Raw genomic sequence first — 17,546 nt, forward strand, 5'->3', positions numbered from 1 at the left:
ATGCAGAATAGTTTTTAGCAGTTTATCTTGACTGGGTAATTTGTGTGTCATCCTGGATCAGGCAGTGAAATGTGCAGAACTTACTGAGATGAGAGAAACTGGCAGCATTACAGCAACACGTAATATTCATGACAGCTTTCAGACCACAATTGATGTGAAGTTCTTTTAAACAGTTCTACAGAGGATGGCACTACCAAAAGGAAGTGTGGACAGTCTGCACCTCTACAGAGTCACACACATGGTTACAGCATCTCATTCTAGGATCACTGGAAATTTTCTTTAAGAACCAACACTGAATGGAGTTCTGATTGTACATACAAAATTGAGTGGCCCACAGCAAGAGTCTGTCACTTGCAAACTGGTTACATTCCACAATATACCTGTGACTCCTTTAGTTTCACTTCCAATGAATATGTGGTGAAAACAACTCCAAAAACCTAAACTGAAATTTAAGATTAAAGTGCTGTTTCTCTCAGTAATATGTGTTCCATTGTCAATCAGTTTGAAATCAAAATATATGGCTATATCATACTGTGAGAGAGACACAATGGCAAATGTTTGCTGGACAGACCAACTATTCAGATTCAAAAATATATAGTTTACTTGAAAACTATAAATTTTGGACATGAGTTTGACAAAGCACTGAAAGACCTGAGTCGAAACAAGGCCCCGGGAGTAGACAACATTCCATCAGAACTACTGACGGCCTTGGGAGAGCCAGTCCTGACAAAACTCTACCATCTGGTGAGCAAGATGTATGAGACAGGCGAAATACCTTCAGACTTCAAGAAGAATATAATAATTCCAATCCCAAAGAAAGCAGATGTTTACATATGTGAAAATTACCAAACAATCAGTTTAATAAGTCATGGATACAAAATACTAACGCAAATTGTTCACACATGAATGGAAAAACTGGTAGAAGCCGACCTCGGGGAAGATTAGTTTGGATTCTGTAGAAATACTGGAACACGTGAGGCAATACTGACCCTATGACTTATCTTAGAAGCTAGATTAAGGAAAGGCAAACCTATGTTTCTAGCATTTGTAGACTTAGAGAAAGCTTTTGACAATGGTGACTGGAATACTCTCTTTCAAATTCTGAAGGTGGCAGGGGTAAAATACAGGGAGTGAAAGGCTATTTATAATTTGTACCGAAACCATATGGCAGTTATAAGAGTTGAGGGGCATGAAAGGGAAGCAGTGGTTGGGAAGGGAGTGAGACAGGGTTGTAGCCTATCCCCGATGTTATTCAATCTGTATATTGAGCAAGCAGTGAAGGAAACAAATGAAAAATTCGGAGTAGGTATTAAAATCCATGGAGTAGAAATAAAAACTTTGAGGTTTGCCGATGACATTGTAATTCTGTCAGAGACAGCAAACGACTTGGAAGAGCAGTTGATCGGAATGGACAGTGTCATGAAAGGAGGGTATAAGATGAACATCAACAAAAGCAAAACGAGGATAATGGAATGTGGTCGAATTAAGTCGGGTGACGCTGAGGGAATTAGATTAGGAAATGAGACACTTAAAGTAGTGAAGGATTTTAGCTATTTGTGGAGCAAAATAACTGATGATGGTCAAAGTAGAGAGGATATAAAATGTAGACTGGCAATGGCAAGGAAAGCATTTCTGAAGAAGAAAAATTTGTTAACATCAAGTATCGATTTAAGTGTCAGGAAGTCATTTCTGAAAGTATTTGTATGGAATGTAGCCATGTATGGAAGTGAAACATGGACAATAACTAGTTTGGACAAGAAGAGAATAGAAGCTTTGGAAATGTGGTGCTACAGAAGAATGCTGAAGATTAGATGGGTAGATCATATAACTAATGAGGAGGTATTGAATAGGATTGGGGAGAAAAGAAGTTTGTGGCACAACGTGACTAGAAGAAGGCATCGGTTGGTAGGACATGTTCTGAGGCATCAAGGGATCACCAATTTAGCATTGGAGGGCAGCGTGGAGGGTAAAAATTGTAGAGGGAGACCAAGAGATGAATACACTAAACAGATTCAGAAAGATGTAGGAAGCAGTAGGTACTGGGAGATGAAGAAGCTTGCACAGGATAGAGTAGCATGGAGAGCTGCATCAAACCAGTCTCAGGACTGAAGACCACAACAACAACAATATTCTGTAATCTGAGAGGAGTTCAAGTAAAATATTTTAAACAAATATGGAAAAAGGTTTCATCTGAAAGAAAAATCCTCCATCACTTACAAAGAGAGTGAGTCAGTTGATACATTTTCAGACACTGAAAAGGGAATATGAGCAGTAGAAATCTATAAATGAAGAAATTCATGTGAGCATCTCATGTACCAAATGTAACTAAGTAGGCCTCTTTCAGATTTTTTCATCTAGTATTTATGTATGGTTACTTTAGTCTTTGATAGTGTGGTATATCTTCACTTCAGTAATTTTTTCCTTCCTACTTATATGACATTGTTTTATTTCTCTCCATTTCACAAAATTGTTTCTATTGACAAATTTCTGCACTGTTCACACTATGTTGAGTATTGATCATTTCTCATCAAAGTGGTACATGCAAGCAGTGTAGCTACAATCTGACAAGAAAAAAAGATTTTCCAGTTAAAACTAATTAGTGCTTTATTTTGAGGTCACATTTCATTCTATGCATACACATATATTTTGTTGATTAAATGAGGTACACATATGTGTCATGAATTAATTTTACTTACATAGGTTTTGAGGCTTCTGCTTGGTCAGTCTGAAGTTTCTCTCCTCCCTCAACTTCCATTGTACAGTATACTATGCGGTTAGGTGCTAAAGACTTAAGTCCTTTTACTTCCATCACTACAACCTAAAAGTTCCATAACACGTAAATTCAATCATTATAGCATATGTAAAGGTGTTCAAATTAAGTAATCATTCAGCTTAGAAGTAAGGGTATAATATTACATTCTTTGAAATTCTTGAGGAACTACCTATATTGAGGAAATATTGATCTTGAAAATATGTGACAAAATATTTTCTTTTGCCCAGAGGACATGGTACAGTTCCAGCCAAACCTTTCAAAATTATTAATGTTAAGCTCTTATTTCATTGCATTACTTGTAAATATTTGTCAAGATGCAGCATCCATCTATCTGAATGTTGTATTTATGGGAGGAAAGATAGTGGAAAATATTGTAGCACATAGGAAAAGTGCATTATGAATAAACAGATTCTGTGAAAGACAGAAAGTTTCAGATTTTAGCTCATTGATACTCTATATGATGTGATCTGAAATATCTGGATTGCAGCTTATTGAGATGACTTTGGTGTTATAACAGTATTCATAATGGTGTCACTCGATGATGTCTTCAAAAATTTATGAATGAGTTAGAGCAAGTACATCTATTAAGTGCAGTCAAAAAATATTGCATCTTAACTTCACTTTCTGAAATTGATGAAGTAATAAGTATGAAGGAGTACCCCAAGAAAAACTGGAATTATTTATTTATTTTTTTTAAATCTGTATATTTTCAAATTGTCTTCAAAACAATCTTACCCCCTTCAAAATACAGTAAGAGTAAACATTTTATGGTCATTTGGTGTTGTTCTGTCAGTGCCAAATATCTGGAGTTTCTTTTTTAATATTATTTCTAATTGTGTTACACTATTTCTTATGTATGTATAATCTGCTGGATTATATTTGTATTTGAATGTTCTGGTCTTTGTTTGTAGTTTATCTATAATCAAAGAATTTCTGTCAAACAAAGAGGTAAGACAAACAGAAAATGAAAGGCGTCAGCATGTAGGGATGAGATGGTGCAGCTTATCTGAAAACATTACCATCTGAAATAATCAACTCATTGATGTAGCAACAGAGGCAATATGCAGTAAAAAACCATTCTGAGTACTAGATCTTAATATTAATTGTGGTATAATAAAAGTTTTTGAGTTCAGTACAGACAGTATATGGAGATAACAACCTACCTGTAGAAGTGTTATGGTACAGCCTTTTCTAACATTAAGGAATTCCAATTTTAGACATAGTTGCCTGGAGTAATGTGTGTGGTAAAAGTAAGCAAGATTTGTATGCATATTGCCCTTCAGGCTAGAATCTTAAGAAATTTGATGGAATAAAGTGAAATAATAATTTTTCTAAGTGATAATTTTGTCTGGTCAGTAAGGAGAGTTAAGTTTGCCTTAGCATAAGGATCTGTTACTGTGGAGTGTTTTTCAGAAGAGTCAATTGTGCATTAGACAAGCAGAGCAGATGTTTATTTATTAGGTAATGAAACAATAATGAAATAATAAAACAATGAATAATGTTAGGGTCCTAATGGTTAGGGAGTCTGTCTCTGCAGCAGGGATATTTTTTTGAAAATGCAATCCTCTAGCTAACTAGGTAAGGAAGGTAAGTAAAATACGGGTGCTGACAGTCAGGATTGAGTAATGGAAAAAGTAACTGTATACAAACAAATGTAGTGTAACTAAATTGAGGATATAAACCTTGAACTAGGCAGCATTGGGTACTGTGTATATCGTGCAATTCATGATACTGCAGCTGGAATGAGAGATTGACAGAAAGAATGATATTTTAGTAAGGTACAAGTCATATAATGCTGCATTATCAGATCTATAGCTTATCTGAACACTTCTGTTTGTGTACTGATGCATTATGAGCTTGAAGTGGTAATTCTGGAATGAAGAACAATAAGTTTGCTGGTTAACTGATAACTATGGTGCTAAATTGATGTGAATATTCTGACAGGTCAACTATTTTGTTAACATTCTGTGATTTTGTGAGGATTTAATTTTCTGGTTGAATGAGAGTAGTGCTCAGAATTCAGTAGACATGTGGGGCTATGATTTGGTACAACTTCCATCCCCTAAATTTTGATTTCAGTAGTAATTAAGTTATGTGATTGTGACTCTATTTTTTTCATAACGTAATGATTAGTAAATGTATGCTACTGCACATCTTGAGTTTTTGGTATTTTGCAAATTGGAAAGAAACAAAAGTGTTTCAAGTTTAAACAGTTTCAGACAGTTATGACAGAGTAATGTTTTGTAGTGTAACGTGCACTTGATTTAAAATTTTTTCTAGTCCCCACCTTTCATACTATAGTCAATTTTAGTGCTAATTATTGTAATGTTATGAGAACTATGTAATATATTTATTTATGATTTAATGGCTATCATTTGCCATTAGTGTTAAACAATATTTTTCTTGGTCTGAAGAAAAAGTAAGTGTAATAAAGTAGGGTATTTTGTCTGATTTTTTCATGAACTGTGGCTTAAGAGGACCACCTCCAAGGGAACTGCCAGAAGTGCATTTCCTTACTAACTGCCACTTGGACCTGACGACAGCATGGACAATGTGGTCAGAAAATGTGTAAATCTCTCCTGCTGGGGATCTGAGTCCTCCCTTGGGCTTGGGTGTGTGTGTCATTGTTAGTATAAGTTAGTTTAAGTAGTGTGTAAGTCTACGGACTGATGACCTTAGCAGTTTGGTCCCTTAGGAATTCACACACCTTTGAACATCTGACTGTGTAAAAGCTCATTAAAAGTTTTAAGAATACTGAACAATGAGCAAGTGAAATTTTCCACCTAAAAAAAAAGTGAACTGCAATGCACAGTGTAATTTAGCTTTTTGCAACCCATGAGGGTTTAATTTTTTTTAATCAAGGTAGGACTTGTATAAAATGATGTGTATCTTTAAATGTAATCCTTGCTTACCCAAAAAGGACATCACTTATAGTGAAGATGCACAATTTTTGTTAAGAGTATAATTTTTTTATTATTTTGTACAAATGTACGATACATTGAACATAAATATTTTGTACAGGGATTTTCATATGGACAGTTCATATATGTATAAATTTGAAAAAAAATCATAGCATATGGTTTTTTTTATTTTATTTTTATTTAGAATTTTAACCCACTTTTGGGGATCAGTTGTAGTCATTGAATTGCCCTGTTAGCTATTTGCAATATCTATCCCGTCAATCCAAGGAAGGGGTGATGTGATGAAGGAAGCTGGGATATTTTTACTTCCCCTCTTGTTTTGCTATCTGCTTCCTTGGGAAAGTCTTCTTGATATAAAAGGTTAAGTATAACTTATATAATTATAAGAGGCAGCCAAATAAAAGTGAGAAATATGGGAAAAAGAGTGATTATACTGTTCATAATTTCAAAAGTAATTGCTGTAACTGTTAATACATTTTTCCAACTGTAGGTGGAGATGGTCAATGCTATGATGAAAAAATGTTTGTGTTTGCCTATGAAGGCATGACTGTACCCAGGCATAGACCTCTTCATCTCAAGTAAATTGATGGCCAAGAATGTTTTTATTTGCAGCTCAAAAAAGATAGAGACCACATGGGGAGGGATCAGGACTGCATGGAGGATGTCTTAAGGTGTTCGCAGTGAAAATTTTACAGTGTAATAGAAACAACCTTGGCAATGTGTGAGTAGGAATTTTGCTGGCAAGTTGTTTCGGCTACACTGTAGATGTTTTGCTGGGAAGCCCATATCCTCCAGAAGGTCCAAAACTGTCCTCACTGATTTTCATATTACTGGGGCCATGAAGAAAGACATTCACAGCCATCAGTTTGCTTTCGATGAAGTAGTGGATGCCTGGGTATGATAATGGTTCTATAGGCAACCACACACAGGTTTCCATGAAAGCATTGACCATTTTACCCACACTGGGATAAATTTACTAACAGCTATGACAATTACTTTTGAATTAATGAAAGGTTTCCTTACTTCTTTCGACCTGTCACATTTTTATATGACTGCCACTTCTATAACTGTTCTTTAATAGACTTCACAATTAGGTAAATATTTATAAAAATGTCTGCAAAAGTTTACATCTATTTATAACTTACAATTTCTGTCCTCTACGACATATTATTCCATACTGTACAATTACATTTATATGTTTCGTCACTGATTATGAAAATTGACATCCTATAACAGGTTGCAGTGTCTGCTGTCAAGTTTAATTTGCATTCATAACCTAGAGCTAGACTTTTAAAGAGCTTAGAATTCTTGAAGTGAGTGTTGACATTTACGTACACAAAAAAATTTTAGTTTGGTTTTACATGAGTCCCTAGCATGAGCTCATATGGATTTGAGCAAATTGTTGTACTGCATTGAAAATCTGAAATATGAGCTGAGGTCTATTGTTTTCTTCTTTCTCTTTATCACATATACTGTGCATATTTCTTGTGTTATAGTTATGTATTTCACATCATTTTGGTGTCTGACTTAAACCATGTATTAGCCCAATAGCTCCCTTTTGTAGTATCAGTACTCTGTTCAACTACACATGATCTACACAACCCCATACTTGTATCTTGTAATTTACAAATGGAAAAATCATCCATAGAGTATTGTTGTTATAATTTTTGTATGCACTGCTTTGTGCAGCAGGCTAAGTAAATATAATGAACTATTTACTTTCCTACACACAAAATTTCCATTTTTTCCACATCAAATTCTTTTATAAAATTCTAGGCTAAGGAATATACAGTCTTTACAGTCTGTATACTAAATTCCACAAATATCAGTTGCCTGCTTTAAACTACAGTAACTGTGATAGTAACTTTTAGGCCATAGTTACTAAATCACCTCTGATGCACCATACTTTAAAAAAGTGTAATCTCCTTCTCATCGTCACCATTAACAATATATAACAGTCATCTGCATCAGTAATTGTATGAGAAGTAGACATAGGCAAGCAGAAGGGGCAGGTTCTGGGGTTTTAGATCCTCCCACCCACTCCAAATGTTCTAAGTGGAATCCCCATTAGCACAGGTATCTGAAGTGAAGCTGTATGGCAGCACCAGTAGATGTGTAGAACCAACATCCACAGGCAGCAGATCAAAGTGTTGAAGGAGCTCGAGGTGAGCACACACAAAATGCACGCTATTTGCCTACTGGCACCAGGTGGCCAATAACATAGACCAGCGCTATAAATGAGGCTTTGCTGGAGTAAAGAACAGGATACAGTATGAGTAGAAGGGTGTCAGCCTGCAGCTCTGCCCACCAGGGACAGCCAGCTTGCAAAAATGAATTACAGATGGCTTGCTGTCACATCGGCTGTACCTATCCTATGGAAACCATTGTTGTAAATTGTTCACAGAAGTTGGTGAGAGGCAGGGGTTTTGGAATTAATTTGAGACCACAGTCAAATATTTTTCTCCTGAGATCTTTTTGATGATCACAGTCCTGAAAAATTTCTCATAAACACTTCCTACTAGACTACAGTTCCCATTAACACTAAAATTCCTGCTATTGTTAGACTGTAGGGAATTTAGTCTTGCTAAATAATCAGAGGATATAAGTCATCATCTTGATCATCATCAACAACAACAACAGCACTAGCTATTTTAAATCCATCGCTGGTTAAAGTTCCCTCCCAGGCTTCTTTATGGATTACAGTTTCCAGCTGTTCTCATCAACATTGCTTCTGCATATTTTATAATGTCATCAGACAACCATCCATTAAGCTGTCTTCTTGGTCTTTATATATATATAATCTACAGCTATAGCTACATCTACATCTAAATGAAAGTTCATATGTTGCAAGAAGTCTCAATATTCAGTTTCTTATCTCTTTATTACTTGTACGTGTTGTTCACTTTTCAGACATGTGTGTAGGATTGGCAAATTGTATACCCAGGTCATTCGTGTTCTCACACTAACCAGACCTTCATGTTTTGCATAGCTCCTAATGCATTCCTAATACAATGAGATGGTCACATTGTCCACCTGACAACAAGTAGCTGATGAATGACAATGCTCTCTAATGCCCTACATTCCTAGTATCTTGTTTTACTTGACAGATACTATTACTGAAGGTGTACCTGTGTTCCAGTTCATTGGGCTAACATAGAACTAGTGTTAAGAATAGAAAAAGTAAATTGCTACCCTAATGAATCCGTATGACAAAATGATAGTATTTACAGTGCTTACAGACATATTTAGTGCGTCATTTTCTTCCCACGCTACATACCATGCATGAGTGGAATGGGAAGAAACCCTGATGTCTGGTACAATATGAAATATCCCCAACTATGTACTTCAAAGTGGTTTGCATATATGGATGTAGATGTAATCCCATGTGGTCAATCTGCCATGTAGGTTGGCTACTCAAGTCTGATCAGGTCTGGTTTCTCAACAGCAATAGACTTGTTTGACATTTCCTGAAGAGCTTAAGATAACCCAATTATGGTTATCAGATTGAAATTGATTCAAAAAGACATTTACAAAGACCTCTGGATCTAGTATCAAGTGTTTCAGTTGATTTGGGATTACAGTATCATTGGAAATTTTGAACAACAACATTTCCACTGCTGACTGTAAATATTTGTATAAATCTCACAATTTTATTTTCAGCTTTAAGCCATTATCAAGTGGTATAGAAGCTGAAACACAGCAACTGTCAATATGGGTATAAGAAGTAAGAATTGATGTGAGCTTGTGTGGCTTTTGTGATTGATATATGACTGATAACCATTGGTATATAATAGATGGAAATGACTGTCAAGGACCTGGTGTATGATATTGATGTATGTAGGTACTATTTATCCTAAGTGGTCATTCCACTCATACCAGTTTGATACACCAGTAAGAAAGACTAATATGGGTGTGTGTGTGTGAATGTGTGTGTGTGTGTGTGTGTGTGTGTGTGTGTGTGTGTGTATACATGCATTGGTGTGGGTGTGAACTACACAGGGTTCAGTAGACTCTGTTACAGATCACTTGCTCAAATAGGCAAGACAGTACAATGAAAGGTAATTTTAGGTATGTTATATTCCAGCAAATCAATAATGCACTAAAGTAATTTGCAGAATGAAATCAACATAAGTGGTACATTCAGCACTGTAATGAGAAAAAATTTTCTTCTCCTTTGTACAATTATGGTGAGAAAGAGGGTAAAAAGAAGTGCTGGCACATAGCCTGCTTTTCATTAATATCACCAAGGGGGCTGCTGAGCTCAGTGACCCCACCTCATGAACAGATCATGATAAATAGTGCCTCATGCACTTTTTCCATGAAATGATGCCAGAAAATTGAGAATTTGACCCAGGACATTGGTGCAAGGTTTGATGATCAGAAACTTTATGCCACTAGCCCTTCTCCCTTTCCCAGCCAAATTTGGTGGTGAAAATTTCTTCCATTACCAAAATACAAGTTGGCTACCTCTGAGTCTAGTGCCACTACTCACCCATGTCAGTGACCTTTGTTACGTAAATGGCTGTAGGAATCAAAGACATCATTTTACTTGACCTTGTTCCAATTTTAGCACACAGAGTCAAGTAGTTTAGTTTCTTTAGGTAATATTATACTCTGACACATCAAGAGACATCTATAATAAGGCTTGAGCATTACTGTAATTGCTGATAGAAGGTAATAAGAGTCAAACAGAATATATGCAAATAATATCGGTCATGCCTGAAGCAACACACTGGACTTTTTATACCAAACTGTGACTAGGCTGGTCAGAGGTAAAGAAATGAAATGATATAACATGATGTGCTAACTGTAAATACTAAAACACGGGAGAGTGAAGTGCAGTTGGGAGAAACAAACTACAAGCACATCCTCAAGAACAGAAGATCGTAAATGCTATAAAAAGAAGCATACAGGAAGTTTAAAAGCTGGTTCAATTTTTAAGATATATAATTAAACAGTTTAATATTTTAGTTGAGAAATATTTATTAAATTAATTGTGCCTTTCGTAACAAACATTTATATTTTTACATTGTATTTCTAAAACTTTAACAGGATATATACAATGTACCTGGAAACTTACCTCTAGTTGAAAAGTTAGAACAACATCTAACTTAGTCAGTTGTGTATCACTGTCTGCAGAATCACCCTCCAGTTTTGCAAGTGATCCCTGAGACCTGTCATCAACAAGCAAGGAAAATGATATTATTTACAAGTACTTCATTCTCACTCTACATTACAGCAAAATTTGTCCAACCAACCAATATATGAACAAACACTGAAATTAAAAATACACAGCTTTTGCCATAACCATGCTGTAACAGCAAAATCCTCTGCTGATAGAACAGCCACACTAATCAAATTATATATAGTCCTAACTACCTGAAATAAAAGACAGTATTAGTGCAGAAGGTAGTGCAACTCTTCATTGAACATGTAAAATATTCAACAGTCACTGAAGAAAATATGTGAGAATGAGTACTAGCTAATAAAAAGTGTGATTTGAGTTTTCTGGCAGACTAGACCTGTGGTTGGACTGAGATGTTAATGTGGAAGCTTTCCCCTTTTGTTTGCAATGCCCTTACCAATTGATCTATCTAGGCATGAATAATGGTCAGGCATGAAAACTTCAGTCCTGCCAGTAACTCTCTCTCAAAATTCACAGAAACTCCCAGCATAATTTGCAGAACTAGCACTTCTGGAAGAAAAAATATTACAGCAAAATGGCTTAGTTATAGTCTGCTGATTATTTTCAGAATGAAACTGTTTTTGTGAACTGTACTTGCTGGTCTAGCACTCCTGTATGCAAGAATATTGCAGAGATATGGCCTACCCATACTCTATGGGTTGTTTCCAAAATGGAATTGTTATTCTGTAGCGAAGTCTATGTTGATTTGGAACTTCCTGCAAGACTAAATTTCCAGTATCAGCGTGACATGAAACCTTAACCATATGTTTTTTGTATCTTCTTCTTCAAAAAACTTTTGATCTGTTTTAAACTAAAATGTTTGAATTCAACATCCTATTTCAAAAGGAAACTGAAATCATCTTGATTCAGGAGGGAAATTTGTACAAGACATGTCCAGAAAGTAAGTACTGTTTTGGAGAAAAAATCAGAAAACATTTTTTCAGACAAAAATTTATTTTTACATGAAACAGCACTTCTTGCCACAATTGTGTAGAGACATTAAGAGAGGCAAGACAGCCTTCCTATGCCCTCTTCACAGAAAGATGCTACTGATGAATACTGACACTGCTGAACATCATATTTTGCATCATCATCACTGTCAAAGTACCTTATAGCAAAATCATGCTTCAAGTTCAAGAACAAGTGGTACTCACAAAGTGCAAGACAGGTGCTGTATCACTGGTGATAAGACTGCACCCAACCATATGTTGAATAATGTTTTGAATGAAACAGCAGAATGGGAATGTGTGTTGTCAGGAAACCACACAATGCCTTAACTGACCATTCAATGTGTTTGGTTTTGCATTATGTGCCAAAGTTTTCTCAGTGTTTCACAGTATCAAACTTCATCAAGCACATGATATTTTGTGTTGGGATTGTTCCAATTTTTGTTTAAAGGGTGCAGGGGTGGTCCTGAGGGCCTCCACTCCAGAAACTATGGTTTTGATTTTGGAGTGACATGAAAAACCCAAGTTTCATCAATAGTCACAATTCTGTTTAAGAATTCACCTCCATCATCACTGCATCAGATCAAAGAACTGACAAGGGGCTTTGTCTTGCGAACACCCGTAAGTGTTTTTGGAACTTAAAGGGAACAAAATTTGTGGAAATTTAAGCAATTTGTGATATTCTCATGCAAAACAGTTTTTTAAATTTGTTGAAACTCATCACAAAACATTCTTATTGTGAACTGTCTATTTTAATGAATTTCCTCATTCACATTTTTAACCAAGTCATCACTGAAAATAAAAGACCACCCACTTTGTGCCTTGTCATGAACACTGATTTGTCCATCACCGCATTGTCTCACCCACTATCTGACCATTCCATAGTCATTGCATATTACAGAACACATTCACAGTTGGTAGGCTCAGAGATTTTCTTAAACAATTTGATCAGTCACTAACAAATGTCAACACAGCACAGTCTGGCTGTAATGATGCAAGAGGAAAAACAGTGAATGGGAGAGATGAGTGTGAATGTGTCAAACTGAGGCACTAGAGCTGTGATGTGGTTGAATGAAACAATATTTACTTTCCAGACACACCTCTTATTTAACTTTTTAAAATATCTATTAATGCACAAAGTATGTCATCACACAGTACAATACGAAAATGTATTTTTCTTAAATGAAGTCACTTTCCCAGGTAGGCTGTTCTTTTATTTTGAAATGAATACTTCATTTCATTATTTATCAAGAAGCTAATTTCACTCTCTAAGGCATTGTCAAGCTACATGACAATAAAAACTATGATGTTTCCAGTATGTTGTGTTCCACACATCAATGTGGGAAAGAGCAATATCTGATTGCATCCATAATAAGAGATTTACAGAACTGAAGTAGTTATGGGCACAACTATTCCAGATATGAAGTAAATACTTAAAATGAAAAGAGTGCAACACTTAGGTGGTTTAATTATGTTTCTTGACATTCATTCTATTTGATTTTATGATGCTGAATGTGATGTGCAAGTTTTCACTTCAATAGTTACACTAATGTATTTATAATGTGTTATTTATGCTGGCATAGTGACAAATACTGTATTAGAGCAGCACTCATTCCTTTCTACATATATATTTCACATAAAGGATAGTGGTGCCTGTACCTTTTACAGTTGTGAGAAACTCTTACTGAGGATGCCTTGACAGGTTGCTTTCCACCCTCACTGCTGTGTGGAATACAATATGATGTAAGAATTATAGTTTTTATTGTAATATATTTTCATAGTGCAGGGATGGAAAAATTAGTTAACCACTAACTAATGAAATAAATTATTTATTTTAAAATAAAGGAACAGCCTACACAGGAAAACAATTTTCTGTGATACCTATACAGTATCATTGGACACGTACATACAAGAGACTGCTAGTACTTTTATCTTACTGCAGCTCACATATTCAAATAGCAAATTCCAAATACACCATTTGGGGAAAACATTTTCTGAGTAATTATGCAATCTAATTTTCAAAAATGAAATTTAATGAATGTTTTAAGAGTAACACAGTCTTCCAGAAAGAATAGTTCTGATTAACCAGTAGCTAATAGGAGAAAAGATTGATGCCAAAAGTGCCATACTATTCAAGAAAAACATCTACACAAAAAGTGTCTTGAACTAGAAAGTGACAATTGATGTCTACCTTAAAACTGTTGCCAACAACTGTATAATTTCCTTTAAGATGACCACTTTGGGGTAGGGAGGTACTGAGCGAGAGAAGTACACTCAGGTGACAAAGTCATGGAATAGTGATATGCACAAATACATAAGTCAGGAGTATCATGTACACAAGATATAATAGGGCAGTGGATTAGTGGAGCTGTCATTAGCACACAGGTGATTCACATGAAAAGGTTTCCGATATGAGTATGGCCATATGATGGAATTAATAGACTCTCAGTGCAGAATGGTAGCTGGAGCTGGATGCATGTGCATTCCATTTCAGAAATTCTTAGGGGATTCAATATTGTGAGATCCACATCATCAAGAGTGTGCTGAGAGTACCAGATTTCATGCATTACATCTCACCACTGACAAGGCAGTGACCAACGGTCCTCACTTAATGACCAAAAGCAGTGGCATTTGCGTAGAATTTTCAGTGGTAATGTGGCAAAATTTGGCATTAATGAGCTACAGCAGCTAATGCGAGTGCCTTTCTTAACAGCACAACATCGCCTGAAATGCCTCTACTGGGCTTGTGAGCATACTAGTTGGACCCTAGACAATTGGAAGACTGTGGCCAGGTCAGAGGAGTCCCAATTTCAGTTGTTAAGAAGTGATGATAGAACTTGTGTGTGACACAGATCCCATGAAGCCATGAACCCAAGTTGTTGACAATGGACTGTGAAAGCTGGTAGTGGTTGTAAAATGGTACGGGCTGCATCCTCTGGTCCAACTCAACTGTTCATTGACTGTAAATGGTTATGACTGGATATTTAGAGAGCATTTGCAAGAAACAACAATGGAATTTTTGGATGACAATGTGCCATGTCACTAGGCCACAATTGTTCATGGCTGGTCTGAAAAACGTTCAGAAGAATTCAAATGATTTGGCCACTCAGACCACCATACATGAATCTGATTGAAAATTTATGGGACATAATCTAGATGTCAGTTCATGCACAAAATCATGCACTTAAAAAAGTTTCACAATTAAGTATGGCTATAGAGGCAGCATGGCTGAGCACTTCTGCATAGGACTTCCAACATCCTGTTGAGCCCATGCCAAGTCAAGTTGCTGCACTGTGCCAGGCAAAATGAGGTCAAACACAATATTGGGAGGCATATCATGACATTTGTCACCTCAGTACAGTTTGATTTAATAAGATGAGCCCATGCCACTAATTATAGATATCTAACAACATAAGTCAAAAACATAAATGTATGGATGTCAGAGAAATACTGGCCTTCTTGTGGGTATCAGTGCAAGCTCTACAAATATGTGCAGTGTGTTATACAGGAAGGCTTGCCTAATGCATAATTTGTCATGCAAAAAGATTTCTATGCAATGCCTTGAGCACATACAAGCACTAAATTTTAACATGATACTTAATACATTGAATATATATATCCCGTAGGAAATATATATCTAAAAACAAAGATGATGTGACTTACCAAATGAAAGTGCTGGCAGGTCGACAGACACACAAACAAACACAAACATACACACAAAATTCAAGCTTTCGCAACAAACTGTTGCCTCATCAGGAAAGAGGGAAGGAGAGGGAAAGATGAAAGGATGTGGGTTTTAAGGGAGAGGGTAAGGAGTCATTCCAATCCCGGGAGCGGAAAGACTTACCTTAGGGGGAAAAAAGGACGGGTATACACTCGCACACACACACACATATCCATCCACACATATACAGACACAAGCAGACATTTTTCTGGAGTTGCACAGAAATGGGATGTGTTTCTCTCAGTGAGCATTGAAATTGATGGCAGCAAGGCATCTAGGACTATTAAAATTGAAAATTATGTATGAATCTGTTTGTCGCCTATGTTATTTCAAGAAACACGTCAACCTATAGGGTTTCCAGACCTACAAGACAATCTGCCTTCCAGACAGAAGAAATCCAAGCAATGCATTGAAGGACATCCTTAGAAAACAAGATGAGCATTATTTCTTTAAAACTAACACAGACTTGGCCAACAATATTTAATTACTCCATGAACAATTACTACAATTAATGGTCATCCAATGTGCATTACGAAGAAGGTCTTTTAAGTAGTACCATTGCGCCCAGGATACTTGTGCATTTAGATTTTTGACATTGTTTATGTTTCAGGTGACAAGAAAGCATATAATTGTGTTGCAAAGATGAATGATTTTAAACCAAATATAGTTTGACATGGTATGTGTGGAATGATGCAACACTATGGACATTTGGTTGGAAAGGTTGAAGCATTACTACTAAAGTTGATGCCACCTACCCATATCAGGACAATAATAAGCTAAGTACCAATTAAAGCATTGATTTTGTGTTTTCTCATTGCAGTGCTGTGTGAACATTTTGACCAGTTTTTTCTTACTCTGGTAATTTATGAACAAATTTACAAACAATGGATCATAATCAGAACAATGAAATAAATATGCCAAACCTACCAGTGTCAACTAGTGACTTTAAAAAGGCCATAGCCAATGAAGACATGTTTTAGGATGAAGTGGACAATAGTCAACTTAAACAGTTAAATGAAATCAGTGCAGACTCAGGATTTTTAGACAGTAGCATGTTATATTTGAATCCAGACTGTGAGAAACAAGTACAGTCACACACGAGTGAAACAATGTGGAGTGAAAAACCCAAACAGCTAAATTTATAAGACATGTTCAATGTATAAATGTCATCAATGCAAAAAATAGTGAAAAACATTAAAAAATAGTGAAAAACTTGAAAAGTCAATAGTCTCAGAATGTAATCTCATTAGAGCAGAGCTTAATGCACATATTTAAGATATTAAAAAGGACTTAGTTGGTGTGTTTTCTCAAGTGAAAGCTATAGATGAAAGTGTGAAAAAGTAGAGGGGAAGGTAGAGGCTTTAGAATCCAAAATACAGTCATTAGAACCAAAAATAGGGAAGTAGACAAGGATCTCAGATTTGAGATAGGTTCTGTTGAAGTCAGATGTAAAGATGCTGTTGGTGATGCTAGTAAACAACCTGTAACCTTTATAAATAAGCTAAATGAAAAAATAGACAGTGTTGCCTCAGATGTAGAAGTTCAGAAGATAGCTAAGATGACAGACTCAAGTGTGTCAGACTTACAAAGTGATGTTACTATTATCAAAAAACATGTACAACAGTTACAAGATGGGGCTTATCTAAAAACTTTCTGTAATGTAGGATGCCCAAGCTATCTTACTATGCCACTTCGGTGTTTCTCTGCTGACAAGAAGATTCATCTACTTGATTTTATACAACATTGCCATGATAGTTTTCACCCTTGTATGAGTGATGAATTAAAAAATTAGTTCATTAAAAGATCATTAGAACGGAAGCCTTGTCATTGGTCAACCAACTAGACTGTAGCAATTTATCCATAGATGAATTTGAAAAGCGTTTCTTGAAAAAGTTTTGGTCTGACACTGAACAGGCAAGGATGAAGAGTAAGATTTTTAAATGGTCTGATGCACTGGGAGCAGAGAAGGGGTATGAAAGAGTTTTGCAAAGACCAG

At 35.9% G+C, this 17,546-nt stretch overlaps 1 protein-coding gene across 1 annotated transcript in view; it reads right to left on the reverse strand.

The window, feature by feature from the left end:
* LOC126470456 (calcium-dependent secretion activator-like) overlaps window positions 1-17,546 on the reverse strand; it is a 1,485,604-nt gene that overhangs the window by 669,869 nt on the left and 798,189 nt on the right. Inside the window, exons 10-11 of the mRNA XM_050098305.1 lie at window positions 10,775-10,868; window positions 2,697-2,818 (exon numbers count right to left, since the gene is read on the reverse strand). Of these exons, the coding sequence (XP_049954262.1) occupies window positions 2,697-2,818; window positions 10,775-10,868 (216 nt within the window). The remainder of the gene's footprint in view (window positions 1-2,696; window positions 2,819-10,774; window positions 10,869-17,546) is intronic.

Source organism: Schistocerca serialis, chromosome 3 (assembly GCF_023864345.2).
Source record: "Schistocerca serialis cubense isolate TAMUIC-IGC-003099 chromosome 3, iqSchSeri2.2, whole genome shotgun sequence".
NCBI lineage: Eukaryota > Metazoa > Arthropoda > Insecta > Orthoptera > Acrididae > Schistocerca > Schistocerca serialis.